This window comes from Dreissena polymorpha, chromosome 2 (genome assembly GCF_020536995.1).
Source record: "Dreissena polymorpha isolate Duluth1 chromosome 2, UMN_Dpol_1.0, whole genome shotgun sequence".
In the NCBI taxonomy this organism is placed as follows: Eukaryota; Metazoa; Mollusca; class Bivalvia; order Myida; family Dreissenidae; genus Dreissena; species Dreissena polymorpha.
The window spans coordinates 72059275-72078468 of NC_068356.1; the positions used below are offsets into that span (position 1 = coordinate 72059275).

At 36.3% G+C, this 19194-nt stretch overlaps 2 protein-coding genes across 6 annotated transcripts in view; one reads left to right on the forward strand and one right to left on the reverse strand.

Annotated features, from left to right (window-relative positions):
- LOC127867572 (UPF0394 inner membrane protein YeeE-like) overlaps nt 1-8171 on the forward strand; it is a 57632-nt gene extending 49461 nt beyond the window's left edge. For all 5 annotated transcript variants that reach the window (XM_052408845.1, XM_052408847.1, XM_052408844.1 and 2 more), the window contains 7 exons: nt 640-688; nt 1644-1746; nt 2860-2983; nt 3481-3541; nt 4003-4172; nt 5114-5265; nt 6203-8171. In XM_052408845.1, the coding sequence (XP_052264805.1) occupies nt 640-688; nt 1644-1746; nt 2860-2983; nt 3481-3541; nt 4003-4172; nt 5114-5265; nt 6203-6350 (807 nt within the window). In that variant the 3' untranslated portion in view covers nt 6351-8171. The remainder of the gene's footprint in view (nt 1-639; nt 689-1643; nt 1747-2859; nt 2984-3480; nt 3542-4002; nt 4173-5113; nt 5266-6202) is intronic.
- Nucleotides 8172-11692: 3521 nt separating this feature from the next.
- LOC127867574 (uncharacterized) lies at nt 11693-17205 on the reverse strand. Its single transcript, XM_052408850.1, has 5 exons — nt 17063-17205; nt 14910-15068; nt 13344-13502; nt 12638-12869; nt 11693-12023 (listed from the first exon to the last, which is right to left on the reverse strand). Exons 1-5 carry the CDS (start codon nt 17100-17102, stop codon nt 11909-11911), a joined length of 705 nt encoding a protein of 234 aa, XP_052264810.1. The 5' UTR covers nt 17103-17205; the 3' UTR covers nt 11693-11908.
- Nucleotides 17206-19194: the final 1989 nt, after the last annotated feature.

A 19194-nucleotide genomic window follows, 5' to 3' on the forward strand; every position in this document is an offset into this window, starting at 1 on the left:
GGTGTTGCTTTATAATTCTGGAGCCTTTATTACGATTTTTGTTGTTGCTGTTGTTGTTGTTTTTGCTGCAAATTAATACGCGAAAAAATAAAACATAATGTAATTGCATTAGGCTACTTTGAAGGTGATTGTTTTTGCAATTATGTCTTCTGTGGTTATTGTCGTTCATTATCAACTGAGGGGTTTATCAGCGTAATTAATGTAATCAACGATTTAAACAAGCCCTACAGAATAGTCTCCCTTATAAAGGTCCTAGACGCACATTAATAATTTTGGAGCGACTGTCTAGAGGCTAGATTAATGTAGGCATTAATGTTTGCGTCCATGCCCGTATATCAATGTCCATGTGCCAAAGTTGTGTAGGAATACATCGGGGTGTCATTATTACGTATACAAATTGCCAGCGCCGTTAAATACTGTATGAACCAATGTCCGGGTCGCCATATACAGTAGTAAACAATTTCCGAGCTGTCAAATACTGAAGGATCAATGTACGGAACACCATATTCTGTAGGAACCAATGTCCGGGCTGTTGTCATTACGAAAGCAACACTGTACTAACCATTGTGCTAAAAAGATATGTGTAATCCGAATTGACTACTTAGAATAAATCAAACAATAATATCTTGGTATTTTCAGTGTCCAGGAATGGTTCTTGCTCAAATCGGCTCTTGGGTGCCAAACTCCAGTAAGTAGATTGCTTGATCATTAGTGTTTGTTATAACTGTTTTATTTTTGTGTTTTCCATTGTTTCTTTCCCATATGTTTTTGCCTTACGTATGAACGCTAACGCATGCTTGCATAAATGAGGTCACATTGACACGTGCTTTAAATTAGTTTTGCTGATTTTGTCTCTCGTGTCCAATATGTGCAGTTGTTTAAAGTCCCCGTTCGCGGGATATATCATTGTTTTGCATATCAATCGTATATCGAGAAATAAACTTTACATAAATTCATTGAAATATATTTTTATCGAGGTTGACATCGAAAACCTGGTCAAAATCGGTTTTGAATCGATAAAATAATATATAAATGATCATAAATACATGCAATAGGCGAAAATCATTGCAGCGTCACGAGTTATGCAAATTATATCTATATTTAGCTTTCGCTAAACATTATTAGCATATGGAAGATAAATACATAGATTTAGCAAAAACGTAGCGTTGCAACTCAGTTTTCGTCTGTAACAGATGTATTTGCATTTGTTCTTACCTTTTCTCCGCTAAATTCGTCCGTATCCGCAATTTTGTTTGTTTAGGTTTGAATTTACGTATCGAATCATGCATATGAATTAGGACGTTTTCGTACTTTACCTTACTCGACCCCAAAATAAAAATCGCTATATTGTTTGTTTTCAACCGATTTCAACCGGATTTTCAATGACATCCTCAATAAAAAAAACTTTTATCTTACGATTCTACCCATATATATCTCCGCGAACGGGGACTTTAATGCTTTTTTACCATAAACTGATGCGCTCTTCCATTAATGATGTTAAGTTTAACTCAAGTATTGCGAGTGATTTTTACACGTTTTATATTGAATTATTTACTTTAATTTTTACACGTTGTATATTGCAGTATTCACACTGATTGTGACACGTTGTATGTTCCCCTTATGTTGATCATGGTATATTTTAGTATTCACGCTCATTGGGTGTCTGGTCGGGGCCCTCACGTACGGGATGGTAGCCCCCTATATCCAGAAGTTAACAAAGCCTACCAAACCATTCAAACACACGACGTACGTAATTGATTATGTACACAAGAGTTTATTATAATTTTTTATATTATTACTGTGAATATGGATGATAATATTATTATTATTAATGTCGATACATATAATAATAATATTAATGTTATAATTAGTATTACTATTTATTTATTTGTATTAATATTTCAAATGTAGTAATTTATTATTTTATGTGTCACATGTGATTTTTTAAATTTGCATGTAGGTAGTATTGAAATATGGCCTGTTTTTGTCATCAAAATTACATGTGTATTGTATTTGCTTATAACCCCCGTACCTCTGATTACAATAGGGCAGTAGTAAGTTTCTGGCATCAGTATAAGTACTTTGCAATGGTCAACCCGTTTAAGTCGTCCAGGTATAAGTGCTAGCAGTTAAAACTAATACCGTTGTACGACTGAAAGACTGGCACAAAACGCCGCTAGATCGATCAAACAAACAAATCGAACAAACACACAATTCGTAATTCACCACCGTGTCTTATATAATGATCTTAATAAACTCATTTAATTATCAAAGCTCCTTTTGTACCTTTATATTTATAATTGCATATATACAGAAACGTGGTATATTGTTCTCCATTGCTAGTTCTGTTAAAAAGCTCCCAGATTGCTACATAGAAGTAAGTAAAACCGGCCACAAGCTGATTAAACGAAAACTTCAAAATAGTATATCCGGTCATATGTTTAACTGAACCTTATAAACGGTCTTATGGACACACTCCAGTCACTTGGGTCAGACACTGAAACAAACATTGCCATTGGTGCGTGTTGTTGTTTTAGATTCTCCGAACTTCTCCAGAAAATTGTATTTTTTTAAGTATGAGTGGTACATTTGAGCATCGTTTTGGAACAACCTGGGCCAAACGCATGTTCGTAAAATGTCGATTTGTCTCTGCAGTCGGCGCACAGGGGCGACACTTCGCCTAAACTCGATTCTTGTTTAGAAGAGAATGCATATAAAAGAAAAAAATCCTAAAGTGCGGAAAGTGTCGTCCCTGATCAGCTTGTGCGGTGTGCACATAATTTTCTGGGACGACCTTTTACGCTCATGCATTAAGCTCTGTTTTCCCAGAACGAGGCTTATTTGTGCTCGCTGTTTCAGAGTGAACCAGACGTTAAAATGGCCGTTCATAGCAGTTGCGTTACCTATGGCGGCAGCTCTATTGGCAGCGATCGTCGTACTCGAGGTGTTCTGGGACTACAAGAAAGATATTGCCAATATCAAAGTGAGTTACCAGTCTCGTGCAATCTCCCGCGCTGTTTATACGAACGCTTAATTTTCGGGTCTGATCACGGACGAAGGTGCGCGTGTGCAATAAACTTCATGGCATGCGCTGTGAACTTTGATAAATAAATAGCTTTGCAAACCTACGTTGGTTTTATGCAAATTTTAGTAAACATGACACATCTTCTAAACGGTTATTAAACTTTTCCATGCACCTAATAACAAAGGCCATTCACTTTTCAAATATTACTGTCTGTTTACAGACAGAGAACAAAATTACCGTTGACAGATTACAGAATGTAACAATGAAAGGACAAGTATTGCCTGACAGATGGATATTTTAGAAACTGTTACCAATTAAGATGACATATACTATTAAATATGATTTTGACTCCAATAATTTACTGTTCCAACGCCGATAAACAACGATACATAGTATTATACTTATTTTGATATCCGCCTGCACCATAATCATCGCTACTGTTGGTACTGTTTCAGCGCGCTCCACCACCGTACTCCAACATAGTGACCGCCGTTGCCTGGCCACCGTCCATCTGCGGTGAGTTATGACGTCACTGTATGATGAGAACAAACACATCACACAAAGAAGTTATAGAAGAGTCCTTAGCCCGCACATTTTAACGATTCAATTGGGCACGCCGTCGTTTTTATAGATATAAGCATATTGATAATTATTATAGAGAACGTTTTATCTACCTTAAGTTCTTAATGAAACTGACAGAAAATTCATCATCACGAAAACATAGTTCAATATTGGTGTATTTTTTGTATTTGCCGAACTGTTTTTCGGATTAAGTTATTTTAATTAAATTGCCATATTTAAGTATCCATATTTAAATAATCGAGATTTGTTTTCTGAATAAAATTCTCTGTTTTAGGCTATTACTTATTATCTTTAAGTATACGAAGTTACTTTTCCATCCGAATTTTAGTATCCGAATTGAACAGGTTGCAGGTGCTATTATACTTGTTATCTTTTACTATAAACCCATGTTGCAGGCGCCATTATTGGCCTGCTTCAACTGCCCCTCGTGTTCACCGTGCACGACACAATGGGCGGGTCGTCGAGTTACGTCACCGTCGTGTCCCAGTGGGTTGTCACCGAGCGCCTTCAGACGATGTTCCCCTACCTCAGAGACAAGCGTTGTGGACTTGGAAACTGGTGGCAGGTACCGGGCGCTTGTTGTTATTGTTTTTGCTGTTGTTGTATGTTCTACGATCTCGCCCCGTTTCCGACGGTTGATACTTATCATAGGGTGATAGATCACACCAGTGTTTAATTGTGACAATTATTTATAGTTCTATACGACTGAATAGGCATCATGTTGATAATCTTACTCGAAGAACTTAATAGTTTTGGTTTGGAAAAAAAACTTGAAAAAACTTGATAAAATGTTATATGTATTCTACACTTATTTTCATGTCTAATAAGTATTAAGGATGCGTTCCACTCGGCAAGAAAGGTAAACGCAAAATCATTTAAAGGGGCCTTTTCACGTTTTGGTAAAATGGCAAAATTGAAAAAAGTTGTTTAAGATTCGCAAATTTTCGTTTTAGTTATGATATTTGTGAGGAAACAGTAATACTGAACATTAACCATGCTCTAAAATAACCATATGTTGCATATGTTGACGATTTAAAAACCCGAAAATTATAAAGCGTTGCAACGCGAACAGAATTAATAATTTGGAGAGTTCTGTTGTTGTCGTTGTATTCTGTGAAACTACGAGGATTGCTTATATAGAGTATATAATGCATGATCTGGCATGGCATCCGGAAGGATGGCCGAGTGGTCTAAGTGGTAGACTTTTTACTCCAGGACTCCAGGGGTCAGTGGTTCGAGCCCTGCTGATGGTTACCTTTTTTTAAATTTTATTCGTGATTTTTTTCTGGAGCTTTTTATATCTAATGTTTACATTTATCAATATAAAGCATTTTGTGACAAACTTCAAAACATGCCAAAATCTGTGAAAAGGCCCCTTTAAGATGTACATTGCTTAATTTAAATAATTTGACAAACAATAAATGCATATATTCTAATTAGGAATCTTGTAGTCCTTTTGATTTGCTAAATCTCGTTCTCATGTTCATACCTTTTTCGCATTTTCAGGTGTTTTACGTGAGCGGCGCGATTGTCGGCGCAGCGGTCGCCTCCCTTGCCTCTAACACAATAGCTACCTCGCAGGGCGTCAATCTGCCGACGGCGCTCGTCGGCGGTCTGCTCATGTTGTGGGGCGCGCGCTTCGCTGCCGGCTGTACCAGGTACGCATTTCGCTGGGTCAGATTATTATTTGATTATTCGTTTTTATGAGTACATATATACGCCCACAGTTTAGAGGGGTCAATATTGGAGTTCATCAGTCTGACTGTCGGTCTGTCTAACTGTCTCAAAACTTGTCCGGACTTAACAGAAGGTTTGGCACGCCATGCGGCTACCTTTAATATCAAAGCAATACTCAGAGGTCAAACTACAGCAGATTGTTTTAGAAATAAGGCTTGGTTACTCTATAACCTTGGCATTCAACAGTTGAATTTTATAAGACGGTTTTCGCGTAAAACAATCACATCAAAGGTCATACTTACAGATCGAAAGTCAAAATGCAGCACTGGTTTTCAAGTCTTTATGTATATCGTTATGAAAGCTAATTTAGGGGGGGGGGGGGGGGGGGGGGGGTGGTAATAGACTCTTTGTGATAGTTAGACATGTTGGAAAAGGGCTTGTATGGTAGTTTATGTTAATTACATGAACTAAATACTTGTAATTATAACCGCAACAATGCCGTAAAAGGTCAATGGTGTAACATATTGATAACGAATTATCTCATTAAATGCACATATTTGATGTTGTGAATATACTAGTATATACTTTTTGTTACGTGAACATTTGAATAATACAAATTTAGTTATGCGAAGAAAAAACGTTAGAAACCCCGTCAATGTTCCAATCGACTAAAAACTAAAACTGTGCAAATATTCAAAACAGATTATGTCTACATGTATTTTCTTAACCATATTTTTTATGGTTAAGAAAATTATCAAAACTGTAACTCCGGATTTAGCTAGTTTTTGCGGGGAAAGCCCTTATAATTTGTGGGTACAAACAAAGCTAAATAAGATAAGCTTTTCCTTAAGTGTGTAGAGCCGAATAGCAACTTTTTTGTATACAAGTCATATACTCACTCTGCTAAACTTTTTCCAGCGGCCATGGTCTGTCTGGAATGGGTCTGCTAGCCTGGCTCTCCTTCATCGCGGTGCCGGCGATGTTCGCCGGCGGCATAGTGACCGCGTTCTCCATGCAGGCGACAGGCGCCCTCTACCACTACGTCAACACCACCCTCGACGTGTGAAACTCCCGCTATATCACACCATATGCAGTGTGCACATGTCTTCATAGACACGTGACATCATTTAAATATGACGTGAATTATGACGAGAACCAATGTTGGGAACACCGAATGTCTATAAATAGCTTGATTTGAATCAAGACTGTTGGTTGGTTCGTGGATTCTGTATTACCAGTGCAAGAACTTCGTGGTGTGATGAGTCCATTTATTTGACACGCGACACAAACGGCACGTTTAACCGTCAACATGGAAATCCCAGGCGTCTATTAATAGCGCGTTGGAATTCAAACTAATTAGACTTCATACCAAATACTTCTAGTAACAAGTTCTGACGATGAATGTTAAAATGACACACAAGAACGTACTCACTCAGATTAAATTCTTTAAAACTGATCTTTAGTGTAATACTATACAGTTGTTACAATCTTTTCTAACCGATACAATCCTGCTCTGTTCCAGTTATGAGACCATTTCGGAGCATCGCCCTGCCATTTTCTTCTTGAAGTCTTTCATTTGCTTTAAATGGCACTCTTTAAAGATTGATAGTATGGTTAAGATTGAGTGGGGACAAGATTTCAACGAACAAAATGGCCACTTTGGAACAAATGTGGATGATCAGCAAATGTTATTTGATTGCGGGTATTGATGTATCGATTTATCATCTTGGCGATATCGCTTGTAAATGATACAGTGCAATGTATAGATGACATTAGCGAATATAGGCTAGCTTGTATTGGGTATATTGATATTCTAGAACACTAGGACGAATAGTCAAATATAAAACTGAACATGATCATGTTAGAATTATAAAGATATAAACATGATAGTACACTCATGCCTACATTAGTTCTTATACTGGAATAATCGTGTCAGTTTGTGTAAATGCCCAGAAACACGTGGTGTATCGACATCAAAGTAACCTTAAATAAATCATCGCCAATGTACTCTGAACTCTGCTGTTTCCGAACAACGACGTGCTTTTCTCGCACAATTGTTTATGTACGAATGCTCTTTCATATTTTGTCTATTGGGTTGGCGCACACCCTGTATCTTGCCTGAAGCATGTTTGGCGCGCCATCGTGATCATCTGTTGATATTATACGTACCTTTGTATTGTAAATATTCACTGCATGCCTGTTATAAGATTATCTGATCTATTGTTTTCTTGTATTATCATTTGTTTTTCCATTATATAGACTAAAGGACTAAACTCAGCCATCAAGTATGTTCATATAGTGACCAACATCATTGTATATGAAGTTTTAAATAATGAGTTGTAGTAAGATAACTAAATTGTTTTTAAAAATAGGTTATTTAAATCGTTAGTACATTACATAATTATATTCAAACCTAACTTGAATAACCAAATTCTATTTTTTCACTAAATATCATAAAATATTTTGTTAAAACCTAAATTACATACAAAAATGTAATAAAACCTAAATTGCGATTTCGGCGTTCTGTGAAAACGGTATATCCAGTCTAAGTATTGAACAAATCAGATTGGTTGCTGAAAGTGTTTTTTTTTTAAACTGTTTAACAATTGTTATTTGAATGCGGGTATTATCATCTTTATGATACTAATCAATCACATGTTTGTTTTTTTTATATTGATTTTGTTTGTTTTACCTACACATAAATAATGCCATTAGCATGTACATTCTGTTCGATAAAACCGTGTTAGTGTTAGTCAATTTTTATTGAACATTAACTTCAACTACCGGTGGAGTTAAAAAATATAGTATTTGTTTCATCGCCATTTGATGTATATACCTGAATACTGTTTGAAGCGAAATTCATAAATATGATGAAAACACGTATTTTTTAGAAATCATAACATGCCTAATAAAAACAACAAATTAATCGGTATATAAAAATGTTTTGCCAACTTTGCATTGCCAATAACATTAGTAACAACTAATGATATTACGAATACATGCAATTATTTTGTGTTTTCCTATTTTCGCGATGTACTTTCGATTTCACATTGCGAAATTGTATTACCGAATATACTGAAAATATGAACTTTTTTTAAGCAATGTTATATACCAGTCGTGATATTTTAATAAATATAAACTAATAATTGTAAAAAAATACGGCATTTTAGAACTATTCTTTTTACGTCAATCTGGTTGACGGGCCCTTTAAATGGCATTTAATCTGTAACGTGCGCACAATTTGGCCATTTTTTGCTTCTGATAGGTTCTGATTATTATACACAAACTGTGATAGTTTGTTAAGGTTACAATCGAAAATGAAGTCTTTCGTAAAATGGCATATTTGACCTTTTTCTGTAACAACTCTAGTTGTACTGATGGAATCTGGTATCGAAGTAACCCCAATCGAGAGTTTATGGTTATACATACTTATACATGCAAAGGGTAGTTTTGATTTTTAAACAAAACGTCAAGTTTTTATCTCGAAAACTGTTCTCTATTGTTGACCACAGACAACGCCAGAAAGGTCCCCTTTACAAACAGCTCATGCTCAAGTAGGGTAGAAGTTTATAAAATGGCGACATTGGATGAATGGCTACGTGCGACCGTGTGACGAACTTTGATGACTGTATTTGTAAGTGCCTGTATCAGCGTTGTAGTGCCTTGCAAAAAAAACTCAGTCAATTAGACGGAAAACCTCTTGATGCGGACTTTTCGACTTTGGGATATAGGCACTGGACGTTCAAAAGTTTATAAAATTGCAAAATTTGATGAATTGTCACGAGCACGTGATGCGATGAACGACATAGAGGTAAATCAGTTGTGTAGCTGTTTGGGTACTCTTAACCCATGTATGCCTAGTGGACTCTCCCATCCTTCTAAATTGGATCAATTAATTTCCAAAATTAGGGATGTCTAGTATATTTATTTCTATATTTAGAATATTTCTAACAGAAATTCCTTTAAGCAAACAGCGCAGACCATGATGAGACGCCGCATCATGCGGCATCTCATCTGGGTCTACGCTGTTTGCAAGGCCTTTTTCTAGACGCTAGGCATAAATGGGTTAAAGCACGTTAAACTCTCTAGTGCGGGAAAACTCTTGTAAACGATTTTGGACACTGCTACTTGTCTTGTGCAGTGGACGGACGCCTTGACGAACAGGGCCTGTATTTTAATCTTAAAATGTTCTACATGAGCTCAAGTGAGCAAATCGGTTGAAGTTTTTATCAGATTGAATAAAATAACACATGTTTCTTTACCTGTAAATCGGCTCGACTGGGAACATTCGCTAACGTCATACACATGTATGACATGGTTGTCCGAATGCCATAGAACGGTATTTTGGTTACAGTATACCTAATATTTTTGGTGAGCATTGCTAAAAAATGAACATTATTTGTTTAAATACACAATACTCTGTATGGTTACTCGCCATTACTTTATTTTTGATTAGCTCTTTGCAGATATGCCAGGAACATATTGTTGTGTACTTTGAATTCAGTTTTGCTTGAAGGTTGGGTACTACATGAGACTTGGACATTTGGCGGTACACCTTCAGCAAGTGAAGAGTATTCGGTAAAAAAGATGTAAATCAGTGAACTTTGATTCGCATCGAGTTCTTTCTTACGTACCGCATGACCTATCTTTTTCTTGTTTAAATAATTGCGGCTTGGAATGCTCTGTCAGAAAAAGTTTCTATGTGCAAAATATTGACTTTATTTTTGTTTAAGTTGTTTCTTTTACATTGAATTTGACGAGGAAATTTTCTAGAATATTGTGACCTTTACTGACTGCAAAATATTAAGCCTTTGGACATGAAACACGCAAACATAAATAGGTAAGATACTCTGGCTTACAAAAGCTTCAAATGTGTGAACATTAATATCGCATTAATTGCATATAACAGTATTATTATTCATCTTGTTTGCGAGTTGAGTTATCGAACCCGGTTTGAAATTCGGCATTAATCACATTATGTTATGATCTAAATTCTTTTCACTTAAAATCCGAAAATCATACACCAAATGTTCGTTCTTCAATATCATTAATTTCTTATGATAAATCAGCGGCTTATTCTAGTATTGGTATGTAGACAACTGTGTAAAAAAATAATGCATGTTTGAACAAAACGTTATCAGCACGAAGATATATGCTTAACCATAAATCAGCGTTTGTTTACACACCCGAAAAATTGTACGTGCGTCGATCCAATAAATGAAATACATGAAGTATAAAATGACGCAACTCTTGCAAACAAGATCGGAATTAATTGCGTTTAACCCTTAACCCTTTACCACTTAGATATGTATTTTGACGCATTTGTTGTCTCTTAGAAAGTTACATTTAACTAAAGGCCTTTCTTACTAGACCCTATTGTTAACGTTTTCAGATCCAAGTCTCAGATACTGATGAGCAGCAAACAGCATAAAACCTGAACAGACTGCGAGTAACTCGAAGGCTGTTCTGGTTTTATGCTGTTTGCACATAGCCATTTTCACTTAGATTCTAAGTGGGAAAATATTAAATAGTTTCATATTTTAATGCGCACGATGTAGCAAATAGTTTAACAACAGTTTATTAAAGGTCAAACTTATTTTTAAACTACACATCATCAAAAAAGATAATTGTATGATGAATTCAGGACATCAAAAGATACACTAGTAATTCTAGGTTGACTTGCATACGGTTGCGCTGATGAATGTGGAAGATTGAAATATAGTTGACAAAGGGAAGCAATACGATTATACTGTGCAACATTCACATGAATTGGTGTCCTGAAAATCCAACGAATTATTCGGCTTTATTAAAGTAACACTCCCTCATGTCGCATAAGCAAATCACATTTGAATTGATTCGTTTTACTTTTCAGTCCTCGCCTTTGGAGTTAAGATTTATGCTCACGTGCTATGTGTGTGTGATGTATTAAAGCTTATGATGCTATTGTTTTTATTTGAGAATGGACATTCATCCTTGAACATTAAGGTGCAAGTAAGTAACGTGTCGCCGAAAGAAAGTGAGTAAACAAGTTGTTAAATTGTATCCATATACGCGATCATAATTATGCGACAAAAAGATCAAAGTCGCTGAATATCCGATGTCAATTTAAGAACAATGTAATGTTCTTAAAATTATGTTATGCAAGGGTCAGTTATGCCTCCGCTCATGTCTATGCGACGGCGTGCATGTTCGGTGTTAAAAACGTGAAAAATGAGTGCCTCCGGTTGGGATGTACACTTGTATCTTTTTTTAACAAAGATTATTATTATATGTTTAACAAAATATATATTTCACATTTCACAAAAAAAAAATATTGTCACAAAAAAGGCCAAATATATAATTACCAAGATTTTTCAAAACGTATATTTTTCTCTAATAGATTTTGTACTCTTTTTCAACAAAACATACTTTGTATAGAGATTGTTTATTAAGTAATTATTCATTACACGCCTCTGAATATAATAATTGAATTGCCACGGTCGACCAGTCGGGCAAGGAATGGCTCAGTGACAAGCACACGAGTGTGTTGTGTACACAATTCTTTTTATTCTTCCACATCAGTGAAGGAAGGGATTGTTTATTAAAAGTTCTTGATGGGCTGCTACGTTGACCTGAGACAGGCGTTTAAAACATTGACTGCTGCGAGAAAGCTTGGGCACTTCCGCCGGTCCCCATGAAGGTCGACATCCCGAGGGCGTCTGGACAGCACACTCCTCGCCCGAAACCTATACCGACGCACCTGTTAACAGGCGAAACGAAAATTATCCTTGTATAGACCTGTTGAAAGATCGGTAGTCTCCGAAGCAACCTCTTTTTGGAGATGCACTAACAAACGAGCTCACGATACATCGTGGCGCTTTGAGGTTTTTGGATTTCTTCAGCAATTGTCTTTCGGTCGTTTTAAATGCGTCGCCAAAAAGATGTGGCTCTAAAGTTTTCTGGCCGTGCATTGCATATTTTTTGTAAAATAAAATCATATTGTTATGTTTGAATTTGAGAAAACATAATCCTGTATTGTAAACAAAATCATGTTTCAAATTTTTCTTCTGATTTTTTTTTCCATCGCATACATTGTTTGCATCGAAATCGTACAATTATGTTAACCTTGTTCAGACAATGCACACTTAAAATGTTTCAAAAGCAATGTACATGGGGAAATATACCATCCTCACTGCACAGATACAAATTGAACATATATATATTGTCAGTTCGATATACGATTTTCATCGTATTTACTTGATTCAATTTCCACATGTCTATCTTACAATGTAGCCTACGTTTCTAAATAAATGTTAAAAGTATTATGGATAAATGGCAGATATGAACAGAACGCAAGTTCATAAAACACTTTACCGTTGCCCGGTGGAACATGGGTTAACAGAACCGCAATATGCTGTTGGTCGGGTGTCGCCTCCACATGGACTCACGGTGCGCGTCGGTTGCTCTACCGACGTTTCCGTTGCGCTTTGAAAGCCCGTCGTGTCCTGTGATTGAAATGCTCCTCCCTGTATGCTGGTTCCGCCACGACTACCGATGATTCTGCGCCGGGCCGCTTCAAATGCTACTAAAGCCGGGCTGCTGTTCTCTGGCAAAAGATATTATAAAGTACTATTTATTATTATTATAAATACTATTTTTCTTCTTATTCGTCTTATTCTCCTTATTTTTCTTATGCTTGTTATTAAAATCATTATAATTATTATTATTAGTATTTTTATTATTATTATAATAATTATTATGCTTATAATTATTATTATTATTAATCATTTTCATTAAAATTATCATATGCGTTGTTGTTGTTGTTGTTGTTTGTGTTCTTTGTGTTGTTGTTTTATTGCGTGTTCAATATGCGGCAAGGGGATGATACAAGCCAAAAAAAATCGAAATGTCAATTTTTGAAGCAAACAATATTAAGTTATTAACAATGATATACATTTAGCCCTAGAAATTGCTAAAACAAAATGCGACAGTCGAATGAAGTTTGTTACAAAGTCAGTTCATTTCATGTTGTATGCCATATGTTCTCATGAACTTATATCCGGTCTTTATCCCTTATTACCACATCCGGGTCTGGTGACCTGCGGACAGCAGAGCCCCATGTTCATCCCCTGAGACCCTACCGCCTCGCACGTGTGACACGAGCCGGGGCACGTGCTGTCCTGACCCGGCGTGCATTGGGTGAATACACCGCTATTCACCATCGGGTCATCGCACGGCGCTAAGCGATGAAAAACAGAATCAGAGGTTATAATTGAAACAAAATCAATAAATATATATTTAAACTTAATTGATGAAACTGATTCGTTTTCAAAGCTCCAATCTGGCACTGCAACTACCTAAATTCTACATTCACGTTCCTCAAATTTTAAATAATTATTGGCCACTCAGAATGATCGTTACATCTGATCTGTTATTTTCATTGGCTCAAATTTTCCACATTGTGAACAAGATAACCCCAATGATTTTTAGCTTTCCTGGGGCCAGTTCGTGGGTTCCGTTTTGGTAGAATGCCCTCGCATTGGGGATCAAAGCACCCAATCGCTGGACGACTGTCAACCACGCCACCGGACATGGTCCAATGGTCCAAAGTCGAAATTTGACTGGCCAATTACGCTCTTGTACATTTTATGTTAAAAGGGTGATACAACGATGGAACGATATTTATACGTGGGAAATAATTTCATTCATAAGATAATAAACTAACAAAAAGTTAAAGATGATGCTCTTGTTAAAAAATAAGCATGTGACAATCATTTTAATGCGATTATAATTAATATATTGTCCAAATAAACTAACAAAAAGTTAAAGATGATGCTCTTGCTAAAAATAAACATGTGACAATCATTTCGGTGCGATTATAATTACCGTATTACATTTACAGTGGACGTCAATGACAATGAACGTGCTTTGATCAGTGGTAGTTTTCATGTTGTTCTACTGAGCCATGTAATGTAAGCACGTCTGTATCACCACATAAAATTAATGTTTGACTACGGATTCTACTGAATATCGAGACATGAACTTGCTGTATTTTTCCAGTGCACTTAAAATAAAAACATACACACCAACCCGCTATTGATTTATAGATACCAGCATAGAACGATAATTAGAAGCTTTATTTAAAGCTAACATGACATCACATAAATCAATTTCATCGAGAAAAATATGTTAATGTTTCGGAATTATTGCCTCTACGTTGTTTACGTGAGCTTTAAATTTTTGCTTCGAAAACGCATACAATATAACATAAGAACACCAATGTATCAAGAATATCCCGCAATTATTGACGGAGCAAATGGATTTTGGTATAAAGGTGTTTCAGCATTGTAAAATGTTTCCCGCTTGTGATCGGAGGGCGTAAGTTTCTCTTTCTGTAATTAAAAATGATGCTTCTATATTTATTGAACGTTTTAAGTCATAAAGAGCATGGGCGCTAAAACATCATTAATTACAAAAGTCGGAAAACTGCTTCATGAGTGTTCGAATGGCTTCCCACAACATATGCCTCAATGTCCGGGATGAACTACGCACCAAGTTGGAGTATACAAAGAACTAAAGTAAATGCGTTTAATGTATTAAACTTGAAACGAAAGACGATATTTATCACACTGCTTCACGTTCCGACCTGCGCCTGGTGTTGTCGCATCCCAGCAGCAGTACCGGTGGTCTCCCCCGGGACTGAGGACGCACTGGGAACCAGTCGGGCACTCAATGGAGCCGCGGCCGCCGCCGCACGTGAACCCATCTATCCTGCGGTCCGCTGGACAATTTTGCCCCAGGGCGTCTGAAATAAGCCGAGTGGAGAAGAAGTACAGCGCATCGCACATTTCAATTATGTTCTATTAGGACAAGTAATTAAATATTATCGCGAACAATCTGTCTAACAAACATAAACTGCTAAATAATATGTTAATATTGGTGGCGAAAATTATGTTTTTGTACTGATTTGCTTTTTTTCGACTTCAAACATCTTATTGAAATGGTATCTCTTAGTCTTACACGAATATCGGTGATACAACGAGCAAAATAGTGACTTATATATAACAAAATAAACCCTGCATAATGAAGCCCTGATTCTGACCGAATCATAGCTTTTTTTCTTCTTTCAAGTGCAAACATATTAAATAGATCGTATATTGTTGCCGTAAATGCCAGTCTGTGTCAATCGTATTTCAGGACAAATCGCACGCACATCATGAGAGATTCACAGCCACGAGTCATCCAATTCCTCGCAGTGCTTACCACCCCATACAATTTGACGGTGAACTCTGCGTTCCCAAGCAAATGCCTTCCATACCCTGAAGGATTTCTAGCTTTAAACTTTCTCTTATTTAATGCAAATCCGTGCTTCTACATATATGAACTTGTGGATAAAATTGATGAAACTGGGCTTAAAAAATATAAAAACAACAATAATATTTGAGTCCGCCGCCATAACTTTATGTGTGAATGCGAAAGAGATTTGATAAAGCATTGATGAAGATATGCTCCGAACCAGTGATACCGAGGCTGGCGCCCTTTTATAGGGCTGTAAAACATCATTTCGGTCATGTTCACCAGGGACATGTCGGAGAATGACAAGGACGAAATTGACGTGCAAAACGTCCACATGAACACGACAGCTTCAAAGAAAAACATCATGGGGACATGATATTTAAGACGAATAAATAAGTTATTTTTCTAGCTTGAACGAAATTTTGAAACGGAAACGCGCGCAGTCTGCATTCACTAGTTTATGTATACTGTGCGTTTGTTGCAATGGGTAGGAATGGAAATTATAACAACTGGTAATGACTTGCAACGTCGGTGCTAGCAACAACAGCAAACAGCTTATTATTTTATATATTTTTAACTATTTTTCAAAAGAAGATGTTACTATTAAATGTGTGCTTTGTGTCGTTTGTTCATTTTAAAACGCTATAGGGAAGAATAGCTCTACTCATTTTTACTTTATCCGCCACCTCTTTTAGAAACGGACTGACTGACAGACTGATAAAAATAAATCAAACAGCGCATGCTTATTAAAACGACCATTCAAAAAGAATGTTTTTCACTTAGTTTACAATAATATTATAGTTGGTATCAAGTTGGAAGCAAGACCATATAATGCAAACATGTCTGTTTTCGATTGACGATTAAATAAGCAAAAACTTTTTTTGTTGACCATTAAAGAAGCAAACACGTTGTTTTCGCTTGACCAGTAAAGAAGAAAGTTGTTGATTTTTTGCTTGATACATATTGAAGCAATCACGTTTAAGTAGAGATTCCACATACATTCGCTAAATACCACTGATGAACAAACTATGTTTATTTGCTTTATCATAATGGAATCTACCACGTCAATGTGTTTGGTGTATTCAGAAGTAACGCCCATTTTTGCTTCATAGGAAAATCAAAATTCACTAATTCACTTTTAGCGACGGTTCAATTTATAGCCGGGATTATAACCTGATACCAAATTCATCTTTATTGATATATAACAGCTTATAAAAAGCGCATTGAAAACATTCCCAGTTTATTGTTTAAATTCTATAAAATAATTTAAGTTATATTGTTCTGTCGATAATTGTTTCAGGCGAAAGCGCTTTTAAAGTTTCTTCGAGGAGGTCTATAATTTCAAAGGAATAAAATAAACCCTGTTCTGCACATCAACAAAAGAAAAATATTTACACGAAGTTTATTTGCATTGACATCATTTTTTTAAATTTTATAAACGAATTTAAGAAGATAATAATAAATTATTGATGCACATATTTTGTATAAATTATATATAGTTACCCGTAACAAAGCATCCAATTAAAATGATTACAAGAAACATTTCTGGCTTAAGATAAGCTTCTCCACGTCAGACGTTGAAACGTTCAATACAGCTTCAGCTGCTTACAGAAACCGACTGGCTCTAAAGAAATATCAAACGCCAACCTAACGTTTGTTGGGTTCCGTTACGTAACATGCATGCATACGTACGTCGTCGAGAAAAAATTACGCGAGAAAGCAAACTTGTAGCGCAATGGTTGTCAAAGCATACGTACGGAATGCCGTTAGGACCATCGTGGTTACACGTTAAAATCCAGAGGGCGAGAATGCGAGAACGCGATAGTACGATGGCGACAATGCGACAATATGATGACGACAGTGCGACAATACGATGGCGACAATAGGATAGTACGATGGCGACACTGCGATGATACGATGGCGACAGTACGATATGACAATCGCATTGTCGCCGTCGTACTATCGCACTGTCGCAATCGTATTGTCGCACTGTCGTATTGTCGTCATCGAACTATCGCGTTATCGCATTCTCGCCATCGTACTATCCCATTGTCGCCATCGTATTGTCGCACTGTCGTCATCGTATTGTCGCATTGTCGCCATCGTACTATCGCGCTTTCGCCCTCTGGATTTTATTGTGTAACCGCGATGGCACTAACGGTATTCCGTACATACTGAAAACACCTCGCGGTGGTTCGTTTGAACTTCATTAGCTTGTCGAAACGGGAGATAACAGCGTCAGCAAAAGCAGATTCGCAGTTATACAAATAAACGTCAACCGCATACCATCACAAATCGTTTAAATAATTTATATTTTATTCATTAAGTCTTTACTTCGTCATTTGCTTAGTTTTTCGTGTGCAATAGGGTCCTGAAATGTTTGTGACTTAAACAAAAATAAAATATTAATCAAACATATTAATCTCGAACGACTGTCTCAGATTTTCAATTAAATTACATGTAAATGTATAAAAAAAATATTTAAAAAAATCTTCGCCGTTGTGCTTTATCAAAGCGAAAGCGGAAACGCTCGCACGAAATTTCAGCGAGCGAAAACATGCCTTATCCTTGCTTGACCAGAGCCGTGAGTGAGAACCAGTGCCGTGGCGTATACCGTGCGGGTCGTACGTCAACTTGACCAACTTTTAGATGAATATTGTGTTTAATGCTTGTTCAACATCAATTGGACTACCAAAAAAGGATAAGCCAGAAGCTCCATGTGTTCAGATAAATCACGATTGGTAATTTGTTTTTACAAAAAACACACACACTCGGAATCAGATATATTTACCGATGATCCATAAACATGAATATGCTTCGTCAAGTATTGGTTTAGTCTTCAAAGTCTTATCGAAATCTTGTTCGGTAAAAGGACAAAGGTGTTTGATTCATAAAATATTCATTATCAACAATGTTTTCAGTGTCAAACTTTGTCTAGAATGGTAATAACGTACATTATTTGGCAACATGTCACATATTGTGGATAGTTACCGAGGATTATTTGATACTACTAGAGTCATACAGAAAATGAATGTATATTCATCAGAGTGCCATTTTCTTACATCTTCAAAACTTGATTCATACTTCAAGATAATGATTTTAAAAGATTGTATTGAGTTTTCAATTATTTATTTATGCAGCAGGTTTGTATTTTAATAGCATTAGTAAAGAAATCAATCGACCTCTCATGTTCTCTGGTTTCCTCTAATTCAGTCGTATAAAATGATTCAGGACCAACTTAAAACAATAGTAACAAGTGATTGGTTTATATATATATATATTCAATATTACATTTAAAAGCATAACATCGTATCATTTATTTCAGGCTGATAAACAATTGTTTCTTAATTACTTAATGAAACTTTTTAACCTTGCACAATACCACAGTACATAATATAAATTATGCATAAAACACGTTTTATCCAAAACGTAACATTATTTTCAGAAATCGCAACCGTTAACCTGTCTATTGTTTCTATTGCGCGGAAACATTCGAATCAAACTGCAGTAACAATGTACAGCCAAATATAATAGAGTACGTAGGGTGAAACAGCATATAGTATTATTGCTGGTTGCACTTGCCGTTTTCCCAGTTACAAAAACAGAAATGCAGTGAGAAAATAAATACAACTTCC